Source organism: Drosophila montana, unplaced genomic scaffold (genome assembly GCF_035044405.1).
Source record: "Drosophila montana isolate Dmon_TW-CO22-7 unplaced genomic scaffold, ASM3504440v1 contig_3733_1, whole genome shotgun sequence".
NCBI lineage: Eukaryota > Metazoa > Arthropoda > Insecta > Diptera > Drosophilidae > Drosophila > Drosophila montana.
In genome coordinates this window covers 7,990,175-8,015,365 of record NW_026998620.1, presented here as the reverse complement: position 1 = coordinate 8,015,365, position 25,191 = coordinate 7,990,175, and the positions used below count along the sequence as shown (strand labels likewise).

General features: G+C 43.3%; 7 protein-coding genes and 1 long non-coding RNA gene across 8 annotated transcripts; 3 read left to right on the top strand and 5 right to left on the bottom strand.

The window, feature by feature from the left end:
* The first annotated feature begins 2,559 nt into the window (after window positions 1–2,559).
* Window positions 2,560–9,686, top strand: nau (nautilus). The gene is made up of 5 exons (XM_064694387.1): window positions 2,560–3,219; window positions 5,183–5,305; window positions 5,377–5,451; window positions 9,175–9,253; window positions 9,317–9,686. The coding sequence occupies exons 1-5, from the start codon at window positions 2,731–2,733 to the stop codon at window positions 9,505–9,507; spliced, it is 957 nt and encodes a 318-aa protein (XP_064550457.1). The 5' UTR covers window positions 2,560–2,730; the 3' UTR covers window positions 9,508–9,686.
* On the bottom strand, window positions 9,603–10,794 carry LOC135436699 (alpha-tocopherol transfer protein-like). Its single transcript, XM_064694388.1, has 3 exons — window positions 10,457–10,794; window positions 10,025–10,397; window positions 9,603–9,962 (listed from the first exon to the last, which is right to left on the bottom strand). The coding sequence occupies exons 1-3, from the start codon at window positions 10,753–10,755 to the stop codon at window positions 9,702–9,704; spliced, it is 933 nt and encodes a 310-aa protein (XP_064550458.1). The 5' UTR covers window positions 10,756–10,794; the 3' UTR covers window positions 9,603–9,701.
* Window positions 10,795–11,006: 212 nt separating this feature from the next.
* LOC135436700 (alpha-tocopherol transfer protein-like) lies at window positions 11,007–12,094 on the bottom strand. Its single transcript, XM_064694389.1, has 3 exons — window positions 11,794–12,094; window positions 11,364–11,736; window positions 11,007–11,306 (listed from the first exon to the last, which is right to left on the bottom strand). Exons 1-3 carry the CDS (start codon window positions 12,084–12,086, stop codon window positions 11,052–11,054), a joined length of 921 nt encoding a protein of 306 aa, XP_064550459.1. The 5' UTR covers window positions 12,087–12,094; the 3' UTR covers window positions 11,007–11,051.
* Window positions 12,095–14,063: 1,969 nt separating this feature from the next.
* Window positions 14,064–17,607, bottom strand: Gba1b (Glucocerebrosidase 1b). The gene is made up of 9 exons (XM_064694189.1): window positions 17,446–17,607; window positions 17,251–17,387; window positions 17,035–17,194; window positions 16,802–16,949; window positions 16,412–16,732; window positions 16,214–16,343; window positions 16,045–16,158; window positions 14,927–15,447; window positions 14,064–14,742 (listed from the first exon to the last, which is right to left on the bottom strand). Exons 1-9 carry the CDS (start codon window positions 17,501–17,503, stop codon window positions 14,643–14,645), a joined length of 1,689 nt encoding a protein of 562 aa, XP_064550259.1. The 5' UTR covers window positions 17,504–17,607; the 3' UTR covers window positions 14,064–14,642.
* A 471-nt stretch (window positions 17,608–18,078) lies between these two features.
* On the bottom strand, window positions 18,079–20,060 carry Gba1a (Glucocerebrosidase 1a). The gene is made up of 4 exons (XM_064694424.1): window positions 19,932–20,060; window positions 18,846–19,870; window positions 18,449–18,791; window positions 18,079–18,385 (listed from the first exon to the last, which is right to left on the bottom strand). Exons 1-4 carry the CDS (start codon window positions 19,993–19,995, stop codon window positions 18,120–18,122), a joined length of 1,698 nt encoding a protein of 565 aa, XP_064550494.1. The 5' UTR covers window positions 19,996–20,060; the 3' UTR covers window positions 18,079–18,119.
* Window positions 20,061–21,050: 990 nt separating this feature from the next.
* LOC135436786 (uncharacterized) lies at window positions 21,051–22,207 on the bottom strand. Its single transcript, XR_010437590.1, has 3 exons — window positions 21,979–22,207; window positions 21,343–21,906; window positions 21,051–21,285 (listed from the first exon to the last, which is right to left on the bottom strand). It is a non-coding gene; the product is annotated as an uncharacterized LOC135436786 (long non-coding RNA).
* On the top strand, window positions 21,760–23,769 carry prt (portabella). Its single transcript, XM_064694506.1, has 6 exons — window positions 21,760–21,922; window positions 21,981–22,436; window positions 22,495–23,099; window positions 23,157–23,373; window positions 23,431–23,555; window positions 23,627–23,769. Exons 1-6 carry the CDS (start codon window positions 21,760–21,762, stop codon window positions 23,717–23,719), a joined length of 1,659 nt encoding a protein of 552 aa, XP_064550576.1. The 3' UTR covers window positions 23,720–23,769.
* Window positions 23,770–23,858: 89 nt separating this feature from the next.
* Window positions 23,859–24,932, top strand: LOC135436785 (ciliary microtubule associated protein 1B-like). The gene is made up of 4 exons (XM_064694507.1): window positions 23,859–24,015; window positions 24,072–24,290; window positions 24,356–24,542; window positions 24,601–24,932. Exons 1-4 carry the CDS (start codon window positions 23,997–23,999, stop codon window positions 24,866–24,868), a joined length of 693 nt encoding a protein of 230 aa, XP_064550577.1. The 5' UTR covers window positions 23,859–23,996; the 3' UTR covers window positions 24,869–24,932.
* The last annotated feature ends 259 nt before the right edge of the window (window positions 24,933–25,191 follow it).

Here is a 25,191-nt window from a genome sequence, read left to right as displayed (position 1 = left end):
ATGGAAAGCAGAAAGCACTGCCCACGACCACGGCCATGGCAACGGCAACAGCAACAAAACATTGGATTTGGTGTAAAGCTAACACGTGAGCTGCATGTTAATCAAATTTAATGGTAAATTAATCAATTAATGATTATTTCGAATGTGACCTCGTCCAAACTTGAGATAAAAAATGTTGATAATTGTGCAGATAGTTTCATCAGTAACTCGAAAATTCTGTCAACAAAAGTTTGATAACAATCGACTTGAACGCTTGCACAATTTAATTGAGTAATTGAATTTACTCTTGATTGTTTTTTTTTGTAGTAATTACTTTGCTTAAAAATTCTTCTGAGGCTTGCATCATTAAAGAAATGCGAATATTTATATGCATACTTTAAATTAATTATTATTAATAGAAAAACGTAATGAACCATCAATTTATTAGCTTAAATATTGATTTGATGCGATTTGATTATATCCATCGTAAAAGTATGCAACAGTTATTTAAGGCTGCAAAACACGCAAGTACTTAAACCATTACAATTATTTTGCTTGACAATTGAGGCTTGCAACACCAAGGAGCTGCGAATATTTATATGCAGACGGTAAATTCATTTTTAATTATAGAAAGTACGTGATTAAATGTGCAAATTTTTTAAAATAGCTTAAATACTTATTTGATGCGAGTTAATTATTGCATCGTAAAAGTTTATATATGGCTTCAAGTGTAGCAAATACTTAAACCATAAGAATCTCGAACAACAGATGGCGCTAGTCTTTTAATGACGCTAATTGCTTAATGGGCAGCACTGGCGATGTTCTTTGATGACCAACCGAAAAAAATTACAGGCACAATCAGCAAGAGCTGGAGTTCAGAGTTCTCGACTAAAGCGATACCCTGTTCACAAATAAATCAGCGACATGAGTGAGTCTTGCCAGAATAAAAAATTTAATGGGTGTTAATAAGAGCATAAAGCAAAGAACGGTAGGGGTGGCAGATAAGGAAAAGGATTGTTAGAGAGAAAACAAATTAAAAAGAAAAGGAGTAAGAGAGTGACAGAAAGAGATATACAGAAAGAGAAAGTGAGAGACCAAGAAAGACAAAGAAAGAGTGCCAGAGCAAGTTATATGTCTATATATATATCAACTCAAAACTCAAATATATATATATATAGAGAGAGAGCGAGAGAGTGAGTGAAAGACCAAGAAAGAAAGAGTGCCAGAGCAAGTATTATAATGTAAGAGAGCGATGGGCAGTGGGGCGACGCGAAGGAAAGGGAGTCAGCAATATGGGGAAAGCAAGAAAATGGTGAAGAGGGTCAATATTATTTAAGAGAGACATATTATATTTTCAAATTCATTAAATTTTACTTAAGATCATTTTAATCCCATCGAATATATAATTTTCTAATATATAATATGATAAGAGAGTTACGCACCGTAAAATAACAATTAAAAAATTATTCTAAACACTTAATTAATAATTGAAAATTCGAAGTAAACTTGAAAATCAGATGGAAAATCGATACAGTTAGTGTTCTATGGCTGCTTGATATTTAGGGACTTATGATATATATAAATAGACTATCACAATTTTACATTTGGTATTATATAAGGACTATTATAGGCTTGTTACAAAACAATTAAGAAGGGTCGATTTTCTATTGGGATTATCTTGTGCTTGTCATAAACAACTCTGGAGAAAAGCCAACACCTTGGTGTGTTCAAAATAAAATCAAAGCAAATCAAAACAAAACATTTATCAACTCAAAACTCAAATGACAGCGAGTAAAGGTAGGAAACACAAGTAAAGCTGCGACAGAGGAGAAGCAAAACAAAGTGGAAATGGAAAATAAAACGGAATGCAGAAAACCACGAGCCGTTAGACAAAAGATTTACAATATCATTCAAGAAGATTTAGAGGTGATTTCCAAAGATATATATTTTGTTTGAGCGGCAATAAATAAACAAATCATGTGTGGGGAGGCAAAGGCAATTTTTAGTTTTTCCGCTTTTTTTCTCTCTCTCTTGTTTTCTGGTCAATTTGACGCGAAGCCAACGAAACGAGAAAAAATAACAATGAAAATGAAAATGATATTGGGAAAACTCAACGGCAAGGTGTGCAGGGGGAGGGGAGGTTGGGGGTGGGGGAGATGGTCTCTGCCACCATTAAAAGTGTCACATTAACGAATTGTTTTGCTGTCTACAATTTAGAAGCGAAACGTTAATCGTTAAGCAGGTAAATTCAAATTTATTTGACTACGAGATCTTCTAAGCCTTTCGCAAACAACAACATTTTCATTGAGCAGAAAAAACGATGAGCCTGAGCGCCAAGTTAGTCGGGGGCGTGGCCTGCAACACAGACACAACATGCGCGTCCTTCTGTTTAGAAGACGAGTGCGGCCAGTGTCTAATGGCGTGCCGCGTTATAAATAGAAGCCACTCGAGAGCAGCGCCGAGCAGCCACTCAAAACGCAGCAAGATCTGAGCAGAGCCAAGCAGAGCACATGTGAATCTGGGGAAGATTCGCGCCACACACACAGAAAACATTTTCGAATATTGTCAGCCAAATGTGTTGCGTTTGTTGCGGGCGACGGTTCGTCTCGTTCTCAGTCTCAGTCTCTTGCTCCCGTGTCCGTTCCCGTGATCGCGTGCGTTTCCCTGAACGCAACTGTGGAGTGTGGTCAAGTGAAGTGAAGTGCTTGTCAAGTGATCATTGAAGGGGTCAACTACTAGTTACTCCTAGTCATGACCAAATACAACAATACAAACGCCATGCTGACGGGCTCTGGTGCGGCCATGGACAATGCCATCAAGCAGGAATACAGCAGCTATCCGCAGCAGACGCATCCGAGTGGCTTTCGGTACGGCAACAACGGCATGCCACATCCGAATGCCCATCAGAATCCTCACCAGACGCTGCAGCATTTCTTCAGCCGCTTCAATGCCGTCGGCGATGCCACAAGTGCCGCTTGCAGCTTCAACAGCAGAAACCACCCGACAACAGATTCCGGCAAACAGCTCTCGATGACATCCTCGCCCATCTACACAACGGACTACGATGACGAGGACAGCAGCCTGAGCTCCGAGGAGCATGTGCTTGCACCGCTCGTCTGCGCCTCGGCTCAGTCCTCGCGTCCCTGCCTCACCTGGGCCTGCAAGGCGTGCAAAAAGAAGAATGTCACCGTGGATCGCCGCAAGGCGGCCACAATGCGTGAGCGACGGCGTCTGAGAAAGGTGAGTTGCGAGTCCATGGAGAACTTTTAAGGATATATAAGTTCTTAGGTGTGACTGGTTAACAATTCGCTTGAGATTTCTATTGACTATGCAGAACTTAAACTCTTTATATGTTTTCACATCTGGGAATTGGGGATCTATATAAAATAGTTTTTACACATCAAAGGGATGATGGTATATATAGATATTTATGAAATGTATATATTTATGAAAGGTATATATTTATGATTGTGTATATATATAATCAAGTTGTTAAGAACAATATTCTTTTACTTTATTTCTTTTCTTTATTATTATTATTTTTCTTCAATATAAGATCCAGGACAGTAAATCAAAGCTAATACTACATTGATTTTAAAAATATGACATTGATAAAGTTTGGCTTGAATAGTAATCCGAATGGTAAACATCAGCAATCAATATTAAACATTAATTGATAACTATCTTTTATTAGTTAGTTTGTATCATTTTTTAATTTCATTCACTTGAAAAAAAATCAAGTATACCGTACTTAAAGTCTTTGATTTTCTAATTAATAAAACTAGTTTTTAAAACATTTCTTATTCCCAGAACCAATCGAAAATGGTTGAATAGAGTATAATATTTTGTACAAACATATGTAACAGGCAAGAGGAAGAATTTTCGAACCCATAAGGTTTATATATTCTTGGTCAGAACGACGAGTTAAGTTCCGAGTCCGTCTGTCACTTTTTATGAACGCGTTGAATTCGAAACTGGAAAAGCTTGCGACCACATGCAGAACGAGTTTATAATATTCGGTAAAAGCTGAGTACACCAAATTTTGTAGGTACAGTAGGTAATTTGTTATACAGATTAAACATATTTTACTTGCGATTTACTAAGTACATACTCTGGTATGATATCTTTAAGCCATGAGCATTTCATTAAGATCGGACAATATGCACCGACCCTATTGAAGAATTCCTTGCGCAATGTGTGGAGCAAAAATTTTGCAATCCCAAGTTGACGCACTCTCACTTGTTTTTGTTTAGGGAAGCGGTGTCTTCAGGAGTCCATTTAAATTGATATTTAGAAGTTCAAAGTTTAATATTTGTTTAATAATTAAAACTCTTCTACCGAGATGTAAAAGAGATGTAAGTGATCGCTCGCAAATTAGAAATCTTCACTTTCAGATTAATCCTAATTTCCTAACAGTTTTGATACAGTTTTTTTCCTCTATTAATATCTCCCCACCAATATCATGCGTCTTTTTAAAATCTTAAGTTTGCTAAGTTTTAAACAATTTCTATTTATGGAATTGGTAAGTTCTGTAGGATAAAGGCGTTTTATATCCATAAGATTCATGTGGTTATTGAGTCGCAGCTATAAAAGAGATATAAATTGATAGAAAAGAAGTGTAGTCATATTTTTGAATAATTTACCCCCATTTGTTGGGTTGCATGGAGCTCAATTGCGCGCAACTTAGTTGCACCACAGAAATTAACACATCATGGACGTAAATGTCACTTGCAATCATTTGGCCCTAAATTTCGAAAGTCATTGCGATCTACGGGGAAGCCACCCAACAAGCATAAAACTGCAGGATTTGCCAAACATTAAACAAGAACATTAACGAGCTCGACAGCCGGAGCAAGAGTTGTGGGACAAATCGTAAACACTGTCGAACCAAGTTCCGAGTGTCGTATTTATAGATCGACAAACCCCCCTACGGCAGGGCTATTAACATTATGAAAAAGGGGAAGGGAGGGGAGGGGGGGGGGGAAGGAACATGACGAGCAATATGAACGCCCGCGCCCGAGCGGTTTAATTGTTTAAATTTTATGCACAATTTAATTTAAAATATGTTTTATTAAAGAGCCACTTAAGGATGGGCAAGCCGCCGGGTGGGTTTTTATGGCAGCTCTAATGGATTTCTATGATTTCTATAGTTTTGATAATGAATTTTAATTGATGTGTTGGCTTCCATTTGCCTGCTTTCTAGGTTAACGAGGCCTTTGAGATCTTGAAGCGTCGCACATCATCCAATCCCAATCAGCGCCTGCCCAAGGTTGAGATCTTGCGCAATGCCATCGAATATATCGAGAGTCTCGAGGATCTATTGCAGGTGGGCAGCTTTATAATTGATTTTCTGTTCATTTTTCAGTTATTAACTCGGCTGCGGTTTGTTTCTTTTAGGAATCCACGCCTACACGCGATGGCGACAATCTGGCGCCCAGTTTAAGCGGCAAGAGCTGCCAGTCCGATTATCTGGTAAGTTTTTTGTTGTTGAACGCCAATTAATATTAACGGCATTGGCAAACGTTCCGCAATTATTTTCTCGTAAAAACCTCATGCATGAAAAACATTTTCGTACATTTTTCTTTGGCTGACGCGCACATTCATCAAAATCTCAGTGTCTGCCTGCCGCGAGCTTGCCGAACGTGAAAATAGAATAACATGACTCTCGCCTTTAGCTTCAGCTCCCCATTCACCAGATCTCTCGAAACCCATACCCCCAAAAATATCTCCCAGCCATATCCATACGGCGACATCGACACAATTTGCTCTGGCCAACAATTTATGCGTTCGCTGACGTGCAGCTTAATAAGCTTCTGCTCAGATGCCACGCCCCGGTAAAGGGGCTGGCTTTAAGGGGAGAATTATGAGTTATGATTGCCTCAAGAGCTGGCTACCCCCGCAATCAGAAAACTCGCCCAAAAATTAACACACACACAAAATTGAAATGGGCGCAGAATTTATTTATGTAAAGTTGGAGAAGGGGGGATTCGGTCTGCATTTAGTAAAATTCAATAAATAAATTTTGTCTTTAAATATGGTTGTGACAAAGCCACCCAAATGCCAAACTCTTAACTATAAACGAGAAACGTGTTGTAAATTAATTATAACAAATTCGAGCGCGTATGCCACACAAAATAAGGCAGCTTTTCATGTGATAAAAGTTGTTCCCCCCAAAGAGGGGGCAGCGCCTCTCCCTCTCTCTTTCTCCCTCTCTCTCTCTCTCTCTGAATAGCATTTCACAATATGTTCGAGTCGAGAAAGGGAAATGTGTCAGTTGACAAATTGCACAGGAAAAACATGACAAGATCGGAGCGCTGTTCCTCGAAAGGTGTTGCAAGACATGCCCCCCCCCCCCCCTTACCCCCTCCCCAACAGAGAGAGAGGCCCTCTGTGACAGCAGAACAAATTGTCAACAATTATGCGAACATTTTTGCAATAGCCGTGGCTCTTATGGATTTTATGGATCGGGCGATCTCTCAAGAACTTATGCCACACTCTGCTGAGTAATTTCCATGCAGTTTGTCGAGTTTTTCAAATTTTAATGTACAAATTTGTTAATTTACCATAAAACCTTGCATATTTGTACATACATATGCCGAGAGTGCGCGCCCTCTCAATGGCAGATATTAATGCGCGTCCATAGTTTGATTAAAAACTGGCGAAATGCCAGCGTGCCAGACATTAAAATGCATCTCTCAGCCACAGCCTGACAATCCATCCATCCATCCCATTTGGGGATGGATGCCAACTGCCAACTGAGCAAACTGGGGGAAACTGGAATTGTATTTTTAAATATTAACGTGCAAAGTACTAAGCGTTGATAACAAATGTGTCATAAATAAACCTACCAAATAGATTCGCCTCTGAGTACCCAATACAAACTCCAGTCCAACTTAATACATTTATATAAATTTTGTATACCCTGAACCCATCGAAAATGGGTAAGCAGAGTATAATGTATTTGTGCAAATGTATGTAACAAGCAGAAGGAAGCATCTCCGACCCCATAAAGTATATATATTCTTGATCAGCATCAATAGCCGAGTCGATCTAGCCATGTCCGTCTGTAAGTCCGTCCGTCCGTCTGTCCGTCAGTCCGTATGTATGAACGCAAGGATCTCAGAACCTATAAGGCTGTAGGTCCTCCTGGTCCCCGCGCAGATCCGATATTCGATAACTTGCCCCGATTCCAAGTAATCGATAAAAATCGATACCGAAATCCTGTTTTTTGAGCAATTTTGGTAAATAATATGAGCTAGAGTTATCAAACTCGACATGTAGCTTCTAGATTAGTATCTATATATCAAGCATCTTTCCTTTTATACCTATCGCCTGTTGGAAGAAGAGGGTTCAGGGTATCCCCTAGTCGGGAGCTCCCGACTAGAACCGCTTACTTGTTTTTTAATTTGTGGCTATTGTAAGCGGTGTCCTAAATGTTTTATTCTTTAAATATGAAGCGTGTGAATACGAATTTAAGAAATCTTTACATTTACATAGTTTATATACTTAGTTGATTTTAGCAAGAATTATTGCAAAGCGTTTCTCAAGCGTTTATTCCGAGTATCCCAGATAAGCTTCGTCAGCTGATTGATTTTAATTGATTTGCTTAGTCCATTTGCATTCTATTTCTATTTTTCAGTCAGCCGCAATAAACCATACTATAATCATATATATTTTTTATTATACATAATCTTATAAACTTGAACAAAGGCACACCTGGTGACAATGCCAGGCCTTCTATCAAACAATTCCCACCATATCAGTTGAGTAGACACTTCAAACGTAATCACATAAGTTTGTATTCGGTGCCATCAATAAATTTGGCCCCAGTATAAACATTTAGGTGCAAATGACTCATGTCGAGGCATAGTATGTGAGTTTATCGTTGTGGCCATAAAACGGAAGTGAACTTTATATGTACTTACTTGCGTGAAAATATCTATGTTGTCTTATCTATGGCTCGACTTTAGTTCAATCAATTATTGTCCACAAAACGTAAAAAACTATTTTACTTTTTTTTTTTTTGGGCTTAAAATTCTTTTATTTACAGCTGATATGATGTTACTGTAGCTTAGCAACTTTTATCAATAATTATAAATATTTTGTAAAATAATAAATAAGAAAAAGAAATTGCAAGGTCGTTAAATGTAGTCAACATAACGTAAATATATGTATGCTCCCCACAATATATTAAAGGCCTTCCAGACAACATAATGCGGCATATCCGTTACAATTCAAAAGTCTGCTCGGAGGAGTCCAAGTTCCAAGAACCAGGCGCCAAAAGGCGGCTCAAGATCTTTGCGCAACTCATAAATGCTTAGCGAGTGATAAGTGGCATTTCATTCAGATATTAACATGCTTACATATACTCTATGCATATGCTGCCAAGTGAAATAAAAAGAAAAGAAAATAAAATAAACTGTATATACTATATGCATTTAGTGTGTCGCTTATATCGAGCGCACGCTGTCAGTAAACGCTCGGGAAATGATAAATCGCTTTATAAAAGTGCAGCCGCGAGTTGTTGTGTTCGGCGTTTTGTTCTTTGCTTGTTCGGCTGCTGCTGTTCTTGTTTTCATGTCACACTGTGCCTAAAAATACCAAGACCTCCAATGACTGCCCCAGCTCCCAGTCCCAAGTCCCAGCCACAGCCACTGGCCATGTGCTCTGATCCTGGCAGACGCTGCGACGGCAACTCAACTCGCTGAGCAACTCGCTCGCCAAACTGCAGATGGGAACCCGCCCAGAAATGGGCAATTATAATTTTCCTGGCCAAGGCGTTAAAGCGAATTTTTCTAATGAAATTTGCGCATCTCTTCTTCTGCTCCAACTGCTCCTGCTCTCCCGCTTCTGTCGTCTGCGAATGCGCAAATTAATTTAATTGCTAATAAGTGCCCCCTCGACTCTTGACTGCTTGGAACAATGCCTGTGGCTCCGGCTGCATCGGTTCAATGCATTTTAATTGGCTGCTTTGTGGAATCCCTGGCAACGAGTCGCCTTACATTTCGGGTTAATCTCATCGTTAGAGCGCATTTTCTATGGCATTTGGACACAGACATTTCTGACATTGTCATTTGGGGCGACAGTTTTGCTGTTTTTTCTTTTGGCTGTAATTTATTGTTTCGCTAATTTTGTGGCAGCTAGACAAACAAGTATCTATGTATCTCATGGATGCGTTTTCAATTTCCATTGCAGAGCTCCTATGCGGGCGCGTATCTGGAGGACAAGCTAATCTTTTACAACAAACACATGGAGAAATATGGCCATTTTACAGGTAATATATTAACAGGTAATCGGCTACTTGCTTAACTCTAATCGATTTATGATTTCTTGGCAGATTTCGATGGCAGCGCCAGCGCGAGTGGCTCCAGCTTGGATTGCCTGAATCTCATTGTCCAGAGCATTAACAAGAGCACAACGAACGCTGCCCAAATGCAAGCCGCCGCCAGCAAATCTAGCGACACGCCGCCGGCGAAGGGCAGCGGGTCGACGCTTCACGGGAACTTTAAGCAGAAATGTAGCACCTAGCACCAGGCGACATCCAGCCAAACTAGTTAATTGTAAAGTTAAGTTTAAGTGCCAGCCTAAAGGATACGAGCTATACCCAAAAAGGACACACCAAATAACAGTGAAAGTGTAGAACTAGTTTAGTAATCTTTGTTTTTAGCTTTAGCAACTACTTAAATAAACACTAAGAATAAAGCAGACAGCAAGAACGGGTTTCAGTCCACTTCCAGCTTGCGAAAGGAGCCGCTGGTGCCGCCCAGTTCGCCGGTGGCCCAGGCATTGGCCAGGCCCACGCGCAGTTTCTCGTTTGTGCCATATTGGGCATCTTCGGCAAAGTAATCCTTGTGCGCCAGCAGCTTTTGGCGCCAGTAGTCCAGGGCCTCCGCCTGGTAGCCATTGCTGCCGCCATACTCGATGGTCATCGCCTCGGGCGGCAGATGCTTGTACAAATCCTCGGATTTCTTGTGCACAACAAACTGTGAGGAATAATCAAGCGTATTAAACGGAATCCTATGTTTAAGTGAGCGGGATTACGCACCTTCCAGGGCAGCTTGGCTGGCAAAAAGCTGGTGACAAAATTAAAGATGGTCTGACCCGAGGGTATCATGTTCACCAGGTGAATCTCTGCGAAGCGCAGCGGTAAACACTGATCCACCAGCATGAAGGTCTTCTTCAGCAGAAACGGATCGTATTGCATCATTTGCTCCATGTTGACATCACGCGCGTCCACCACATAAAATAGACCCGCAACAGATGCATTATCGCACTCCATGGCAAGCAGCTCCAGCAGCATGAAGAGCAGCTTGAAGGCTTCGCGGGGACTCGATTGCTTTGGATCGATCTTGCAGAACTGTGAGATGATAACGCGCGGTCCTTGCGCGCTAGCTGGTCGTGTGGGTATGACATGGATACTGGAATGGGTTCAGTTATTAGAGAGTCTTGTAGAGTGTAGCACAAGGTGGGGACTTACCCGCGATCGAACTGCCGCAAGAGCGCCTCGTCCACTTGCCGCGCGCAGAGCACCTCGGGAAAGGCATTGCGCAGGGAATAGTAATTGTCGATGCGTCTTTTGGTTTCCTCCACACTGAAACGACAACGTCGCAGAAAGGCCAAAATCAGTCGCTCATCCGTGCGCGCCTTCAGATATGGCGATTTGCCAATCCACGTTTGCAGTGTGACTATCAAAGCCCCTCGCTCCGCCTGCTGCTCATTGCAGTCGGACAGGGCCAGCGCCGAGAGTTCCGGTGCCAGTGGTCGCAGTCCGGCCATGTTAGCGCTCCGACAGCTGCAACTCGAATGCCGAATGTCTGACGCCCAGCCCAGTGAGTCGCTTAGTCGAGGGGCTATCTAATCAGCAACAGCGAACGGCGACCTGGTAATAGCTGGAACGCTCGCTGTTAGATATCCAGCGAGAGATATATGAATGTACATACATGTGTACTTGCAGATAAGCGAATTAAGCGATATACTGTTTATCTATGCGGGGTACACAAAAATTTAATTGATCGACTACAGCAGAGCTTTGACTTAACAATAAGGTTGGACTGGACTGGACAGGGTCACTGTCAATCCCAGTTCAGCCTGCGAAAGGAGCCGTTGACACCAAACTCGGCCTCGTACATGGCTACCTCGCCGGGTCGCAGCTCCTCGATGGTGCCATACTTGTACTCCTGCTCAAAGTAGCCACGATAGCTATTCAGCAAATCCTCCATATATGCAACGCTCTCCGTCATGTGGCCATTGGTGCCGCCATATTCCTCGGGCAGGCTGGCCTTGCCGATGTGGTCGAACAGCTCCTCGCTGGTTTTAAGCACGCGTATCTGCGATTCAAATCTCTATTAGCTGGGCAAAGGGAGAAGGTCATTCGAAGCGCTCACCGGATAGTTGACCTGCATGCTGAGCACATTGTAGAGAAACATAATGGGGCCCTGTATGTCCTTGGGCATATTGATGACATACACTTCCTTAATTCGCAGTGGACTACAGTCGTGCAGCCAGTTCCACCATTTGCGAAAGAATTGCTTATCGAAGCGGCGCATCCCATCCGAGGTGACGCCCTCCAAATCGATAATCTCACAAATGCCCGCCACAGACGCATAATCATTCTCCAGCGCAACAATTTCCATTGCCATGGACGTGAAATGATAAATCTCGCGCAGACTATACTGGTTGGGATCAAGCTTGCCAAACCGTGCTATGAACAGGGCGGTGCGATTGTCGCACTTGGGCAAGTCCGGATACAGGCAGATCCTGAAATTTCGACAGGCTACATGTTGTGATGGTGTGATTCCTCCACCAGCTACTTACCCCAATCGATTGATATCGAGCACTCGCTGTGTGATATAGCGATTGCTCATTATTTCCGGAAAGAGATTATAGTAGGTGAAGTAACGGTCCAGTCGCCGCTTTGTCTCCTCCAGGCTATAGCGACAGCGGCGCAGGAACGCGATCAGAAAGTCGTCCTCGGTGCGGGCGCGCAAATGTGGCTGCTGGCGTATCCAGACGCGCAATATGATGATATCCTGCTGTATCCTGTCGGGCGTCTCGTTCAGCTCCTGCTCGGCCAGCTTTGCCAGCGTTGGTGACAACGGACGTCGCATCTTGTAGCTGGCTATAGCGCTTATGATTCCTGCTAATTGGGCCACGGCTGGCCTGGCTGGATTGGCTAATTTGATTATCTTATCAGGCAAATAGTTGGGAAAATACGACCCATCATTTAACTAAATAAAATACAAATCTCCATAGAACAGCGCTCACTGACAAATGTGTATGCATGTGTGTGTGTGTGTGTGTGTTTACTATGGGGTAATATGGTGTATGTATATCGAATACTCACATCCGGCGCCTTTGTCCCGCGGGCCACTTAAGTGCACCCCCCTCCGCCCCGACCCATTACCATGGGCGCTGTGAAATGTGATCGCCGTTTTATGCTTGAAATAAATCTGACGCTAAATAGTATCCAGCCATGAGCATTCAATTTGAGTGCCCGTCACAGAGAGACACGACATGTGTAGGAGGTGCTGATGAGCGGAGCACCTACCTTCAGTACAGCAAATTGCTCTGACATGGCGCTGTCAGCTGTTGACAGGCACACGACGTGGACGCGGACGCCGACGTGGATGTGGACGTGTACGTGGACGTGAACGTGGCGAGACTGCCAGGAAGCGGATCAGCTAGCTGGAGTTGCCGCCAATAACTCATAACACATTATGGGTGGGTTGTGCAGCCTGGGAAATGGTAGTGCGCTTTGATCTTCTCCTGACGAGAGCAGCGCGTGTAAATTCCCCGACTGCAATCTTATTACTTATGACACAAACATATCGCTGCTATATTCATAATGAGCCTCATTAACTTCATGCAGTGCAAACAGCACAACAACAACAACAACAACAACTCCAACTACATCAACTTAAAGAAGCACTCAACACTCTCGCTGGCACATCCCACAGGGACTTTGGTATTGGCTGTTCAAAAAAGAAAAGAAAACAAGTGCGGCGTGCCCAACTTATAGATACCCTGAGCCCAGCGTTGAGCTGCGAGCTACGCTTCGAGATAAGGTGGAAAAATAAGATATGAAAATTGATATCGATAGTAAGATTGTAGTAAGTTTGATCTGCACGGGCAATAGGAGTTGGAGGCCCTGTTGCCTGTTTAATATCAACTCATGGTGTGGATCTTGATTTTCATTTAGAGACGAACTCTTTTCCTTTTCCCCGATTTCTTTTGACTTAAGCACAAAACATAGATCAAATTGCAATTTTATAATTTTTATATTAGAGTCAGATAAATATATAATAATGAATAGAGGGGATCAACTCCTCCGAGTCTGCAATTAGACCTCTTCGTAGCGCATTTGGCTTTAAAAGTAATCTAACAATCTATCGTTGATATCGACACGAATTGGAGCAGAGCAGAAAGAACATGTTTTTGGGGTAATCTGCTGGAATATGATCAGAAATAAAATAAAAATTGATTTCTCTAGTTTTATAATGATTAATCAAAAGTCTTTTGGTATGGCAAAAAAAAGTGTAAATTTTGATCTGAGCATAATAGTTGGGATTCTCGTTATATTGACGACTGCACGGATAGAGCGACAGCCAATATGCTCTATTTACCCTTTTGTGGCAAGAAGTATACAAAAATAAGGGGGTGGGGGTGTGGCATGTAATTGACACGCTGCTGCCTGATAAGTGTATTTTGTTGTAAGCACTTGAGAGTATTTCCCAAGACGCATTGACATGCTGTTGCCAGTTGCCACTTGCAACTGCAACATGTAATGAACGCATTAAATTTACCCCAATAAATTTACCACCAATGAGCAATGGCTGCGCTTCTTCTTAAAACATTTTCATCATTTGTTGTGCATTTAATATTAAAAGTAAGTATCTTTTATTCTTAAACTATTGCCAAAAGATTCGGTGTGGCGCACTCATTGGTCACAGAGAAATTATGAATATTTCATGTTTAATTTATAGATTTACATAAAACGCCCCATTTTGTCGGGGCCAGATGCATATACTAGCTGCAGCAAATGCATGTGCTGTGCGCTCAATTGACAATCATATTTATAGAGCATATAAAAAACAAAATAAGAAGAACATTTTATTTGAAGAAAAACTTAAGAAAATATTTATACGAAAGATGTTTTCGGTTGGTCGTTGTCGCCGCTCGACTGCCGGTTGTCACTCAACTTGATCCGAAATTTCGTTTATACTTGCCGTGCCACCTACCCATGCCCCTTGCCCCACACCCCATAGCCCATGCCCATGCCAATGGCAGACTAAACTGAGATGGGGCGGTGCGGGGTAAACGGCAAATGAATTTTCATTGTAAACAGACGTGTTACGGCAAATTGAGCAGCTTAAACAAATTTCCGTTGTCTTGGTCGTTGCGCTTGGACAAATCTCCAGAGTCAACGCTGTGGAGCATCCGCATCCTGTTGCGGGGCAAATTTATTGGCTTCCTGCGCTTGTCACTTGAGCGGCAGAGTGGCAGAGTGGCAAACATGTTTTCTATCTTAATTGGTCCTTGGGGCAGCAACAACGTGCAACGTGCAACGTGCACTGCCGGCTGGACCCTTGGCTATATATAGTATAGATTATATCACTTTACGCTATGCTTAACCCATTTGGTAGTTTCCTGGAATCCATTGCAGATCATTTGTAGACCACGGTGTGCCAGGAGCGAGCTGGCAGACGCAAATTGAATGCACCACGTTGACTGTCATTGAGCGCCACATTAACGGGCAGGTTTTCGCTGTAAGAATGAAAAGTATCTATCAGATACATTCATAAAAATGCAGTAAATGCTGTCTAGCTCTTCGAGTGCTATGCACAATTAAGAGCCAGCCACTTTAGCGCAGATGCCGCCAAAAATAGCACATCGAACATCTGCAGGACGTGCAGACACTTGAGCGCTAGACAAGACGCGTGCCACATACCCATTGTACAAGATCAGCGCCACGCTGCCATCCGGCCTTTGAAAGCCCACCGCGCTCAGCTGGGCGAAGGACTCGGTTTCGTTGGTTCTCGCCTCGATCCGCACGGATTGCTCCGGTAGAAACTTGCTAAAATGCCCGATGGCATAGTATATGGGCTGCTTGTAGAATTCGGTGCGACTCGTTGTATTCACGATAACCGGAGCATCCACATAATTGTGCACATAGTTCGGACCGCCCTGCTCATCCAGCACCAGATTCCAGTCTAGCCAGCCGTTGAAATTGTGCAGCAAGTCCTGTATATAGGCGCGCATATAGCTCTCGCCACGTCCCCAGTTGCCCAGCTCTGGGCCGTGCGTCTGCCATGGTTTGTCGCCTATGCAAGATTCCGTATTCAATAACAATTTATTTGGCATCTCTGTATGGGCGTCATCTATAAGCTGTGGTCCAAAGATCTCATCCCAATACCAATGCACCGCCAGGCCATCAAGATAGTCGAGGGCATTGCTGCGAGAGGCGCGCATCTATTTGTGAGAGATTATTAAGTTTGAATTATTTATATTTACCAAGGCAGCTGCTACGCTATCTAGATGCTGTGCTATAATTATGCATTCCGTGATCAAATTATGTTGTAAGCACATTTTGCTATGCTATAAAGCTACAGTTCCTACGAACTACCTACGATCCTAAAACCATCAGTGTTAGAAAACATATTGGAACATCAGAATCCTTTTTCCCTACATGTCATCCAAATTCGAACCTAACTTAATCATAGTTTCATCTGTTAACTAGAAGCTACATGCCCAGTTTGGTGACTCTAACTCTTATAATTTACCAAACTTGCTCAAAAAACAGGATATCGATATCGATTTTTATCGATTACTTGAAAACGGTGCAAGTTATCGGATATCGGAAACAAACTCGATTTGCGCGGGCTCTAGGAGGACCTACAACTAAAATTTCAAGTTCCACTCGGCTATTGGTGCTGATCAAGAATGTATATACTTTATGGGGTCGAAGATGTTTCCTTCTGCCTGTTACATACATTTGCATAAATACATTAAGCCCTTTTTACTCATTTTTAATGGGTTCAGGGTATACAAATTATAACAAAAACTTACCTTGCGAAACCAGGAGGGATACGTATAACGCTGATCATCGTTGCCAAAGATGAGCACATGACTCTGCTTGGACTTCTTGATGGTCGGTCCCAGATAATCGCCGAGCCAAATCGCCTATTAAGTAAAATCTACTATATAAATGCTTATAATTATGAATTGCAGTGCCAACCTGCTGCCAGGGCGTCCAGCCCATGCTCATGAAGTGTATAAAGATGAAACCGATGACGCCGTTTAACGGCTCATTGCCAGTGGATATGGCCCAGACGGGCATATTTTTAGACTGCATCAGTTCGAGAAATCTGCAAGGAGTGCACATTAATTCACATTAAAATAGTCACCGAGTGGTAAACTTTTTTTGGGCACCCACTTCAAATGGTAATCCGCCCAGGCTTGATAGTATTCCGATTTCAGCTGACCAAAACCCGTCCATCTATCGTTGCTCTTCATCCATGTGGGCGCACTCCAAGCAGCGGCCATAATTTTCAGATCATTCAGTTGGGCGACTGCTTTAAGGCGTTTCAGCTGTTCAATTTTCTGAAGATCACGTGCATCCAGTGTGGTAAAGTTGCTCAGTGATGGATCGTTGCGCGGCAGCTCGTTGTAGGCCCAGGGCTGTAGATCAAAGTCGGAGGCACCAATCGACATGCGTATTGAGTTATAGCCAATGCCATCGGCGTGAAAATAGGATCTATATCAAAATCAAATATTGGATTAGAAATCCACTTATGTTCGCCAGAGCATATGTGTATGTACATACCTATAGACATGATCCTGCAAATCGACTGGGAGTTGTTTTAAAATGTGCGAGACGCTGCCCGTAAAAGCGCCTCCAAAATTTGTTATTTTCTGATAGCGCTGCTCGCGTTTAACCGTTAACTGCACGGTCTTAATGCTCACATTGAAAGCTGTGCAGTGTTGAAAAAGAGAGAGAGCGAGAGAGAGAGAGAGAGCTTAAGTGTTGAGTAGTTGATTATGCAGCGTTTCAATTACCGAAGCGTTGCGGAACGTTGGCAAATTGTAGCCAGGCCTTGTTTTGCTCAACAATAATGGAGTCCGCTACAAAGTTTTCATCAATCCATCGATGATCCTGCACTTCCAATGCCTCTTTGTCCAGAAAACTGCCATGGGCTTGCTTGAAACGCAGGCCATTCTGTTATTAAAATAATATTTGATTATGTATTGCATTTGATTAGTATTCACATTTACCTTGCTAGAGCTAATCACCACAATCTGAGCGTTATCACTGAGAATCGGCTGATCTAGATAATCGCAGTAGCTGCTGTTGCAGACGCAAACGCTGCCGTAGCTTGTCTCCCTCAGCTGGCAAGGCGTTGATAAGGCAGCTGCAACAAGCGCATGTACAGGTAAAAATTTAATCAAAGCCGCACAAAATACACTTACCCCCGCGTCGCGCCCACAAGCCAAAAACGATCAGCAAGCACAGCCAACACGCTTTCATTTTCGCCCTCTAACAAAACCAAAACTGCAACGAAACTTGCGCTCCGAATGCGGCCTCACAACTGACTCGAGAGCCGAGCCGAGCCGAGCTGGGCTGTAAAATGCCTGGCGCCAGTGGCAAAACGCGTTTCTCCTAATCAATCGCAACCGAATTTGCTGTTATTTATTAGTGTAAATAGGTTTAAGTGGGCTCTCATATTGTTGTTTATGTTGTGCCTGCTACTTGACCTGCGCCAGCTGTTGATCTGATAAAGCGGCCGCGTCGACTGCGCTCCACTTGAAAATCGTCTCACGGATTTGGCAATCCAAAGTAAAAGTTATGCAAAAGGTAGCGCACTCTCTTCGTTTAACATGAGAGTTACTTTCGCAGCCGCCTCTCTCTCTCTCTCTCTCTCTAAAATACGAAGTGCGAGTGGCTTGTTAAAAGATACAGTGTACTCGAAAGTAACCCAGCACACATTGCTGCTCACTTTGCTCATTTTTAACTGTTCCAAAGATAAATATTTTCCTTAAATCAGGGAATTCGATTCACCTTTGCATGGCACTAAGTCTTAAATAATTAAATGGATTTGGAAATTTAAATAATATTTTAAATATTAGACACATTTATTGCGCATTTAGTTATAGAGTAACGTGTGTATAGACTTGGCGGGTACGTTGACTGTTACGTTTCCGCGCACAGTATCCACGACATTGATGTCCAGGTCGGCGCGACCACTGTTGAAGAGCACAGCGATAATCTTCTCGTCGGGCCGAATGAAGGCCACACAATCGAGGTTGACATTGCTGGCAATCGCCTCGATGTGTACGGAGCCCTCGGGCACAAGCTTGGAGAAATGACCCATGATATAGAACATGGGTTGTTTGTAGAACTCAGTATAGGCTGGCGCAAAAACAAAAATTGGTAATAAAGATGGGATAAGCCGGAGCGTGTTTAACTGCTTACATGTCGTATTGGCAATAACGGGAGCGTCAACGGTGTTGTTTACATAGTTTGGTCCACCCGCCTCATTCAAAATGATATTCCAGTCTATCCAGCCGTGGAAGCCATCCTGCAGATGGGACAGAAATGAGCGTGCAACCTTCTCTGCCCGCTCCCAGCTGCCCAACAGAGGAGCTGCTTTTTGCCAGGGCTTGTCGCCAATACAAGACTCAGATATTATCTGTATTTTATTGGCCATGAACTCGTTGGTGTTCTGGACAAAGCTGCTACCAAATATTTCATCCCAATACCAGTGCAAGGATACACCGTCAATGTATTGGAGCGAACCTGGGCGTGTGCGGTTCATCTGTGATTGGATTGGGTTAGCGAGTGGATTGGGCTTGAATCTAAATCGTCTTACCTTATTGAACCAAAATGGACTGGTGTATCGCTGATCATCGTTGCTGAATATGACCAAGTCCTTGTACTTGGAGTTACGAATTGTGGGACCTAAATTGTCGTCCACCCATACGGCTTGCGTCTGTGGTGTCCAGCCCATGCTCATGAACTTGACGAAAATCATGAAAAGTATTCCGTTTGTTGGCTCATTTCCAGTGGAAATGGCCCAAATCGGCAGACCATTGCTCTCCATCAGTTCCACCCACTTTAGATGGTAGTCGGCCCAGGTCTGATAGTATTCGCGCTTTAGGCGCCCGAAGCCAGTCCACCTCTTGTTGGTCTTCATCCATGGTGGCGCACTCCAGGCAGCACCCTTGATTCGCAGATTTTCCACGCCCGACACTTCCTTCAGTCGCTTGATTTGCTCCACGCGAATAACATCACGATCGTCTAGCTTATCCATGCCGGTCAGTATAGTTTCGTTTTCGGGCTGCTCGTTATAGGACCAGGCTTCCAAATCGAAATCGCAGCCGCCCATTGCAACGCGCATTAAATTGAATCCCAATCCCTTGGCGGCATAGAAACTCTTGTACAGATGGTCTTGAATTTCCTGCTCCTTATAGTTTTCCAATAAGTAGGACACAGCTCCCGTGAAGCTGCCACCGAAACCCTCAATTCTTTGGTAACGCTTGCTCCGATCCACCTTTAGCGTGACGGAGCGAGTGGTGCTGCTGGTCGGTGAGAAGAGTACCGAGAATATACTGGCTAAAGCCTGATCCACTATCCGTGATAGGATCGTGCCATTGCTGGCCGTGGCTTCCGTAGCTGGCTCTTCATAATCATTTATGGTGTACTTATCTTGAGCTCCAAAGTTGCCCTTGTTGAGTTCAAAGCGAAGCCCCTGTTTGCTGCTGGAGATCAGGGCGAACTCATCCTCCTGGCTCAGCGTGGGATTCTCCAGATAGTCGCAGTAATCCGCCGTGCATTCACATACCTTGCCATACTTGACATCTTTTAGCTTACAAGGAACGGTTTCAGTCTGGACACCTGGGTGAGCACTTTATAAAACAGGTGTTCTCTATGATATATGCATATGCCTAATACCTACCGATTGCGGCTATCAGCAGCAATAGCAAAGCGCCAAGGAGCAAACAATATTTGCACCTGAACATTTTTCGGCCGATCGCTTGTCCAAAAGCCCGTTAACTGAATCTATTGTTCAAAGCATAACCGACTCAAGCTTTTTTTTCGCTCCCACCTAATCTTAACAAATAAACCCCTGAAGTGGTTTAATGGGATAAGCACTATGCAATTAAAAAGTTGATTACGGCTCATTTATATACAATTCAGAAATCTATTAATCTCTTATTGTCAAAGAGTGGGGGAAATAGAATATAAGTAAATTGAGAATAATATAATATAATATTAATTGAAAATTAATATGTAAACAAAAGTTCCAGTTGCTTAATTTTGTTTTTATTGATTGTCTCTCCCTCAATGATGAAAATAGCTCAATTGGCTACAGTGTATTTTTTGGTTCTGATTATAAGTTTTGCGAATTGGCTATCTTATCGGGGACACACCTATGTACCTCGATTGGCTTAAGGAACTCAGCTGCGATTAAAATGTAATACTAAAACAGGTGTTCAAAAGATTCTTAATGGCAAATCAATGAACAAAATTAGATGCTTAATCGATGAGTATTCGAAAAACATATGTAAACATATTGCAAACTTATACAAAACGGTTTCTAATAGAGCTTTCAAAGTATTCCAACTAAATTGTATACAATTGTTTGATGACTTGCATTAAGGATGTCAATCTACACCCACAAAACTGGGCCACAGTCACGGCAAGTGTCAATCACTCTCTCTTCTCCGAGGTCCCCTTGTTAAATGTGCTTTATTGTGTAGCAAGCAATTGACGCAGTTCGTCACAGATTTATGTTGAGCGGCAGCTCTCTTGGGACTAAATTTAAACAGCGAAGAGTTCAATGAAATGGAAAATGATTCGAAAGTCTGAAAAATCTATAGCATGCTTATCAGGGACAAGGCACGTTGCAGGCCTTCGAGTCGTGTGAACTTTAAGCGCTTTAAGTGGGTGTGGCATCGTGGCGATGGCTAAAGCAACAAACATAACAACAGTCTGGTAAGCAGCAATATAACATACAACAACAACAAAAGCAGCAACGGAGGGTGGGCGACAAAAATGTACCCTGTATTGAAACTTAGTTTAAATAAAATATACATTTAATTAAAATTAAGAGAATATTTTTCCATAATAAATACCATAAAATACCGTATAAATGGACAAAGAGGCACCAACGATCTGGCTGGGAGATCGATAAATTGTGAAATGCATGCATAATTATGTTTTGTTCGGGGTTGCCACATAGATAATGTCTTGTTGGCAGGCAGCACTATATTTTGGTTCAATTTGTTATGAATTCGCATTTGATTTTTCTGAACAGTTCATATCTATTATATTTATATTTAATTTATATTTAATTTTAATGTTACCAACTATATGGAGCAGTGCATACGCTCTACTTTTGGACCACATGTTGAATATAGATGATTTCCTTTCGTAGCTGTGGCTCGTGTGCCCGTTCGTTTCGTTCGGCTCGCATGCTGCCAGTAAAAGCATTTGGCGGCTTGTTGCAACCTTTCAATAGCCACATACACGTTGACAAGGCAGCAACACCACCTGTTGGTTAAAGAGCGCGAAAACTCTGCTTCTAAACGAGCTTTTTACGCTGTGTGTGTGCATGCGTGTGAGTGTGTGTTCGTGTGTGTTTGTGTGTGTGTGCGCTTATTATTGTGTAGCATATTTTGCGGCGCCGCTCTTCTCGGCCATATGCCAGTGTAATAACATTCAGCCTTTGTGCGTCTGTATTAGTGTTGCATATTTATTTGGATTGTTGGCGCGCGCGTGTCATGTCGGCGAAGTCAACAAGTGGCCAGGCAGCGGCCAAGCTGAACGTTTCCGCCAGGCGCAGCTCAACACCCCAGTCGAATGGCAACATCGAGAATCGCTGCCTGATAGCTGGAATTGTGTACATAGCTCTGCTGCTGGACAATGTGCTGCTGACCGTAATAGGTAATGCCAATTAAAAGATAACAACCAGATAGCAGAAACTAAAATGTGCCGCTTACAGTGCCCATTTTACCCGACTATTTGGCCAGCCTGGAGAAGCCAGCCTATGAGGGTTATCGGCTGGAGGAGGGCACACCCTCCCCTACACCGACGGTACATCAGCTAGCTTACCGCAACGAAGGTCACACGCAGTTCTACATGGCCAAGCATCCGATACCCGGCAAATCGATGGTGAACTTCACTCTGCTGCAGCTACTGACGACCACAACGATGCCAAATATGCCACCCAGCAATCATTTGGGCGGCACTAATGCGACCACAACCACAAAGGTCGATACCGACAGCAATTTCAACAGCCTGCGCTTGACGCACGAAAATGGCTCCATTGGACTGCTGTTGGCCATGAAAGCGCTGGTTCAATTGATTTTTAATCCCATTGTTGGCAATATGTCGAGCAAGTGTGGCTACCGACTGCCCATTATGGTGGGCACCTGCTTTCTTTTGCTCTCCTCGCTCGGTAAACTCGCAGCAGGCTGCTCAGTTTAGCATATCCCTTTATTATGTTTTCTTTTCAGTGTTTGCCGTGGGCGAATCATATTGGATGTTGTTGCTAGCCCGCGCCATTCAGGGCGTGGGCTCCGCCTGCATTGGCGTATGCGGCATGAGTCTGGTGGCACAGCACTATCCGGAGGAGGCCCGCCGCTCCAAGGTCATGGGCATCATTCTGGGCAGCATTGCGTTGGGCGTGCTATTGGGCTATCCTTTTGGCAGCATTCTCTACGATATGGTGGGCAAATCGGCACCCTTTATAATACTCGCCACGGTCATCTTCTTGAGCCTGGGCCTACAGCTGCTCACCATGGACCTATCCGTGCAGCCAGAAGTTTTGGTCGTGGAACAGAAGACTAAGTGGCGTGCGCTACTTGAATGCAAAATGATTTTGGCCATTGTGATCGCCATTTGGCTGTCCACTTCCACAATGGCCATACTAGAGCCATGTTTGCCCATTTGGTTGATTCAGTATCTGCATCCGAATAAATGGCAATTGGGCACAGTTTTTATACCGGACTCCGTGGGCTACTTTGTGGGCACCAACTTTTTTGGCAGCATCGCCTATCGCTATGGCCAGCTAAAGGTCTCCTGCATCAGCCTGCTGCTGGTGGGCTTTGCCTCGATTCTGGTAGGTCTGGTCGGACTTGCTTCAATCTGTCTACTAAAATTAAATCTTTTCATGCAGATACCCAGCGCCACGACTGTTGCTCAACTACTGCTGCCCCACTTTGCCTTGGGCCTAGGCATTGGTGTGATCGACGCAGCCTTGGTTCCACTTCTGGCCACTTTTGTGGATGCCACACTGGCGCAGGATGAGATCGGCGAGACCAGCAGCTCAACGTCAAGCTACGGCACGGTCTATGCTATACAGCAGACCTCCGTGAGCCTAGCTTACTGCCTTGGTAAGACTCTGTTCATTCTCTGATGTTTTCTAGCAGTTTGCTTCTTAAATTTGGCAGCTCCTTTAATTGGCGGCGAGTTGGCCCAGAGCTTTGGCTTTGCCTGGCTTATGCGTATTGTGGGCATCTTCAATATTCTGTACGGCCCCATATTGGTTTATCTATATCAGAAATATGATCCGAAAGTAGGTGGTTCAATTGATAATTCCATGAAAGTGTATTTTTTCTTATATTTGTTGTTTCCATGCACGCACAGCGCCTGAGGGAGCATCAAAACGATTTGCTCATGCAGAACAGTGGGCGTGGCTCGCGCTATAAGCAGCTCTACAATTCCATGGATCTGGAATAAGTACTGCACTCACCATAAGCTCAAGCAATATATGTCACCAACTTATCAAATCTCCATGAAAAGCATAACCCTAGAAATCCCTATCCTTAAATGTCTTTTGATGTTATTCGCAAAACTACTTGCCCTTGACATAAAGTTCATGTGGACAATACACTACATAGTTGTGTGAGGGCCTCAGCTGCTCTCATTACACTTTTGAAATTCATTCGGCACACAACTCAAGAGAGTTCAAAATTGGTCGAAAATTTTTTCTAATATTGCAATAAATTAAATATACATGGCGCATCGACCTCTAGGTAAGCGTTGAATAGGTCGTTTGAAGCAGCACAGCTAATGGTTTTCTAATCGACAGGCCCTGGTCCCGGCGCTTACGGGTTGCCCACAACCGTGGGTTATGAGAAGCATGATACCCGTAAACAGCGCATGCCGCAATACTCCTTCGGAACCCGCACGCAGTCGACGAATGCCGCTGCTGGACCAGGACCGGGCGCCTATCAGGTAGACAAATTAACGCGCTATGGAATGGGCGGCGGTTTGCAATACACAATTGCCCCCATGACAAAAATTATTGGTAAGTTAAGGGATCAATATAGAGTTATTCCTGCTGCTTAATTCGGTTCGATTTCTGTTCTGCAGACAAAAGAATTGGCCCCGGCCCCGGCGCACACGATGTTCATTTGAAACCGTTCTTCAAAGGAGTCAACGCACCAGCTTATTCCTTGGGAGTGCGTAACAATTATAATTTTAAGAACTGTGGACCCGGTCCGAGTGCTTATAAGTATGAGATCAATCCCATTAAGCCAGCCGCACCCGCCTATAGCATGTGGGTATTATGTACAATTGTATTCCAGACCATCAACTAAATAATTGTATTTTAATAGGGGTATGCAAACCAAGATTAAGGGCAAGGCGGTAGATTCGCCTGGTCCGGCTGCTTATGGTGCCGGCGATATGAATATCAGATTGTATCGCGCACCTGAGTACACAATGAGACCCATTTGCAGCATGAGAAAAGATACCCTGGGTCCCGGTCCTAATTATTATGATTTGATGTACTATCGTCCTGGCAAGACGGGTCAAGCCTATTCATTCGGTGTGCGCCATTCGCCATATGCTCCACCCATGGTAGTTAGATGTGATAATATGTAGCTTTGCAATATTAGAAAAAATTTTATGTAACATGAATCTTGGTAGTAATAAATTGTGAAATATGCGTTAAATGTTTAATAATGTCGCGGTTATCACAAATGAAGCCCTTTGTATCATTTGTCGCTTGCATGCATCTCAATCTCAATTGTGTTTTTATATGTGGACCCGCCAGCGCAGGAAGTTTCCCCTAATCCAATCACGGATATTGAAATTTTTCAGCTCAACTTCACATAAATTTGCGGATAAATTCTTAATTATATTTCTTTTACACAAAGTCGTGCAAATCCCGCTCTTAGACAACAACCGCAAAGGAGTTCTTCAGG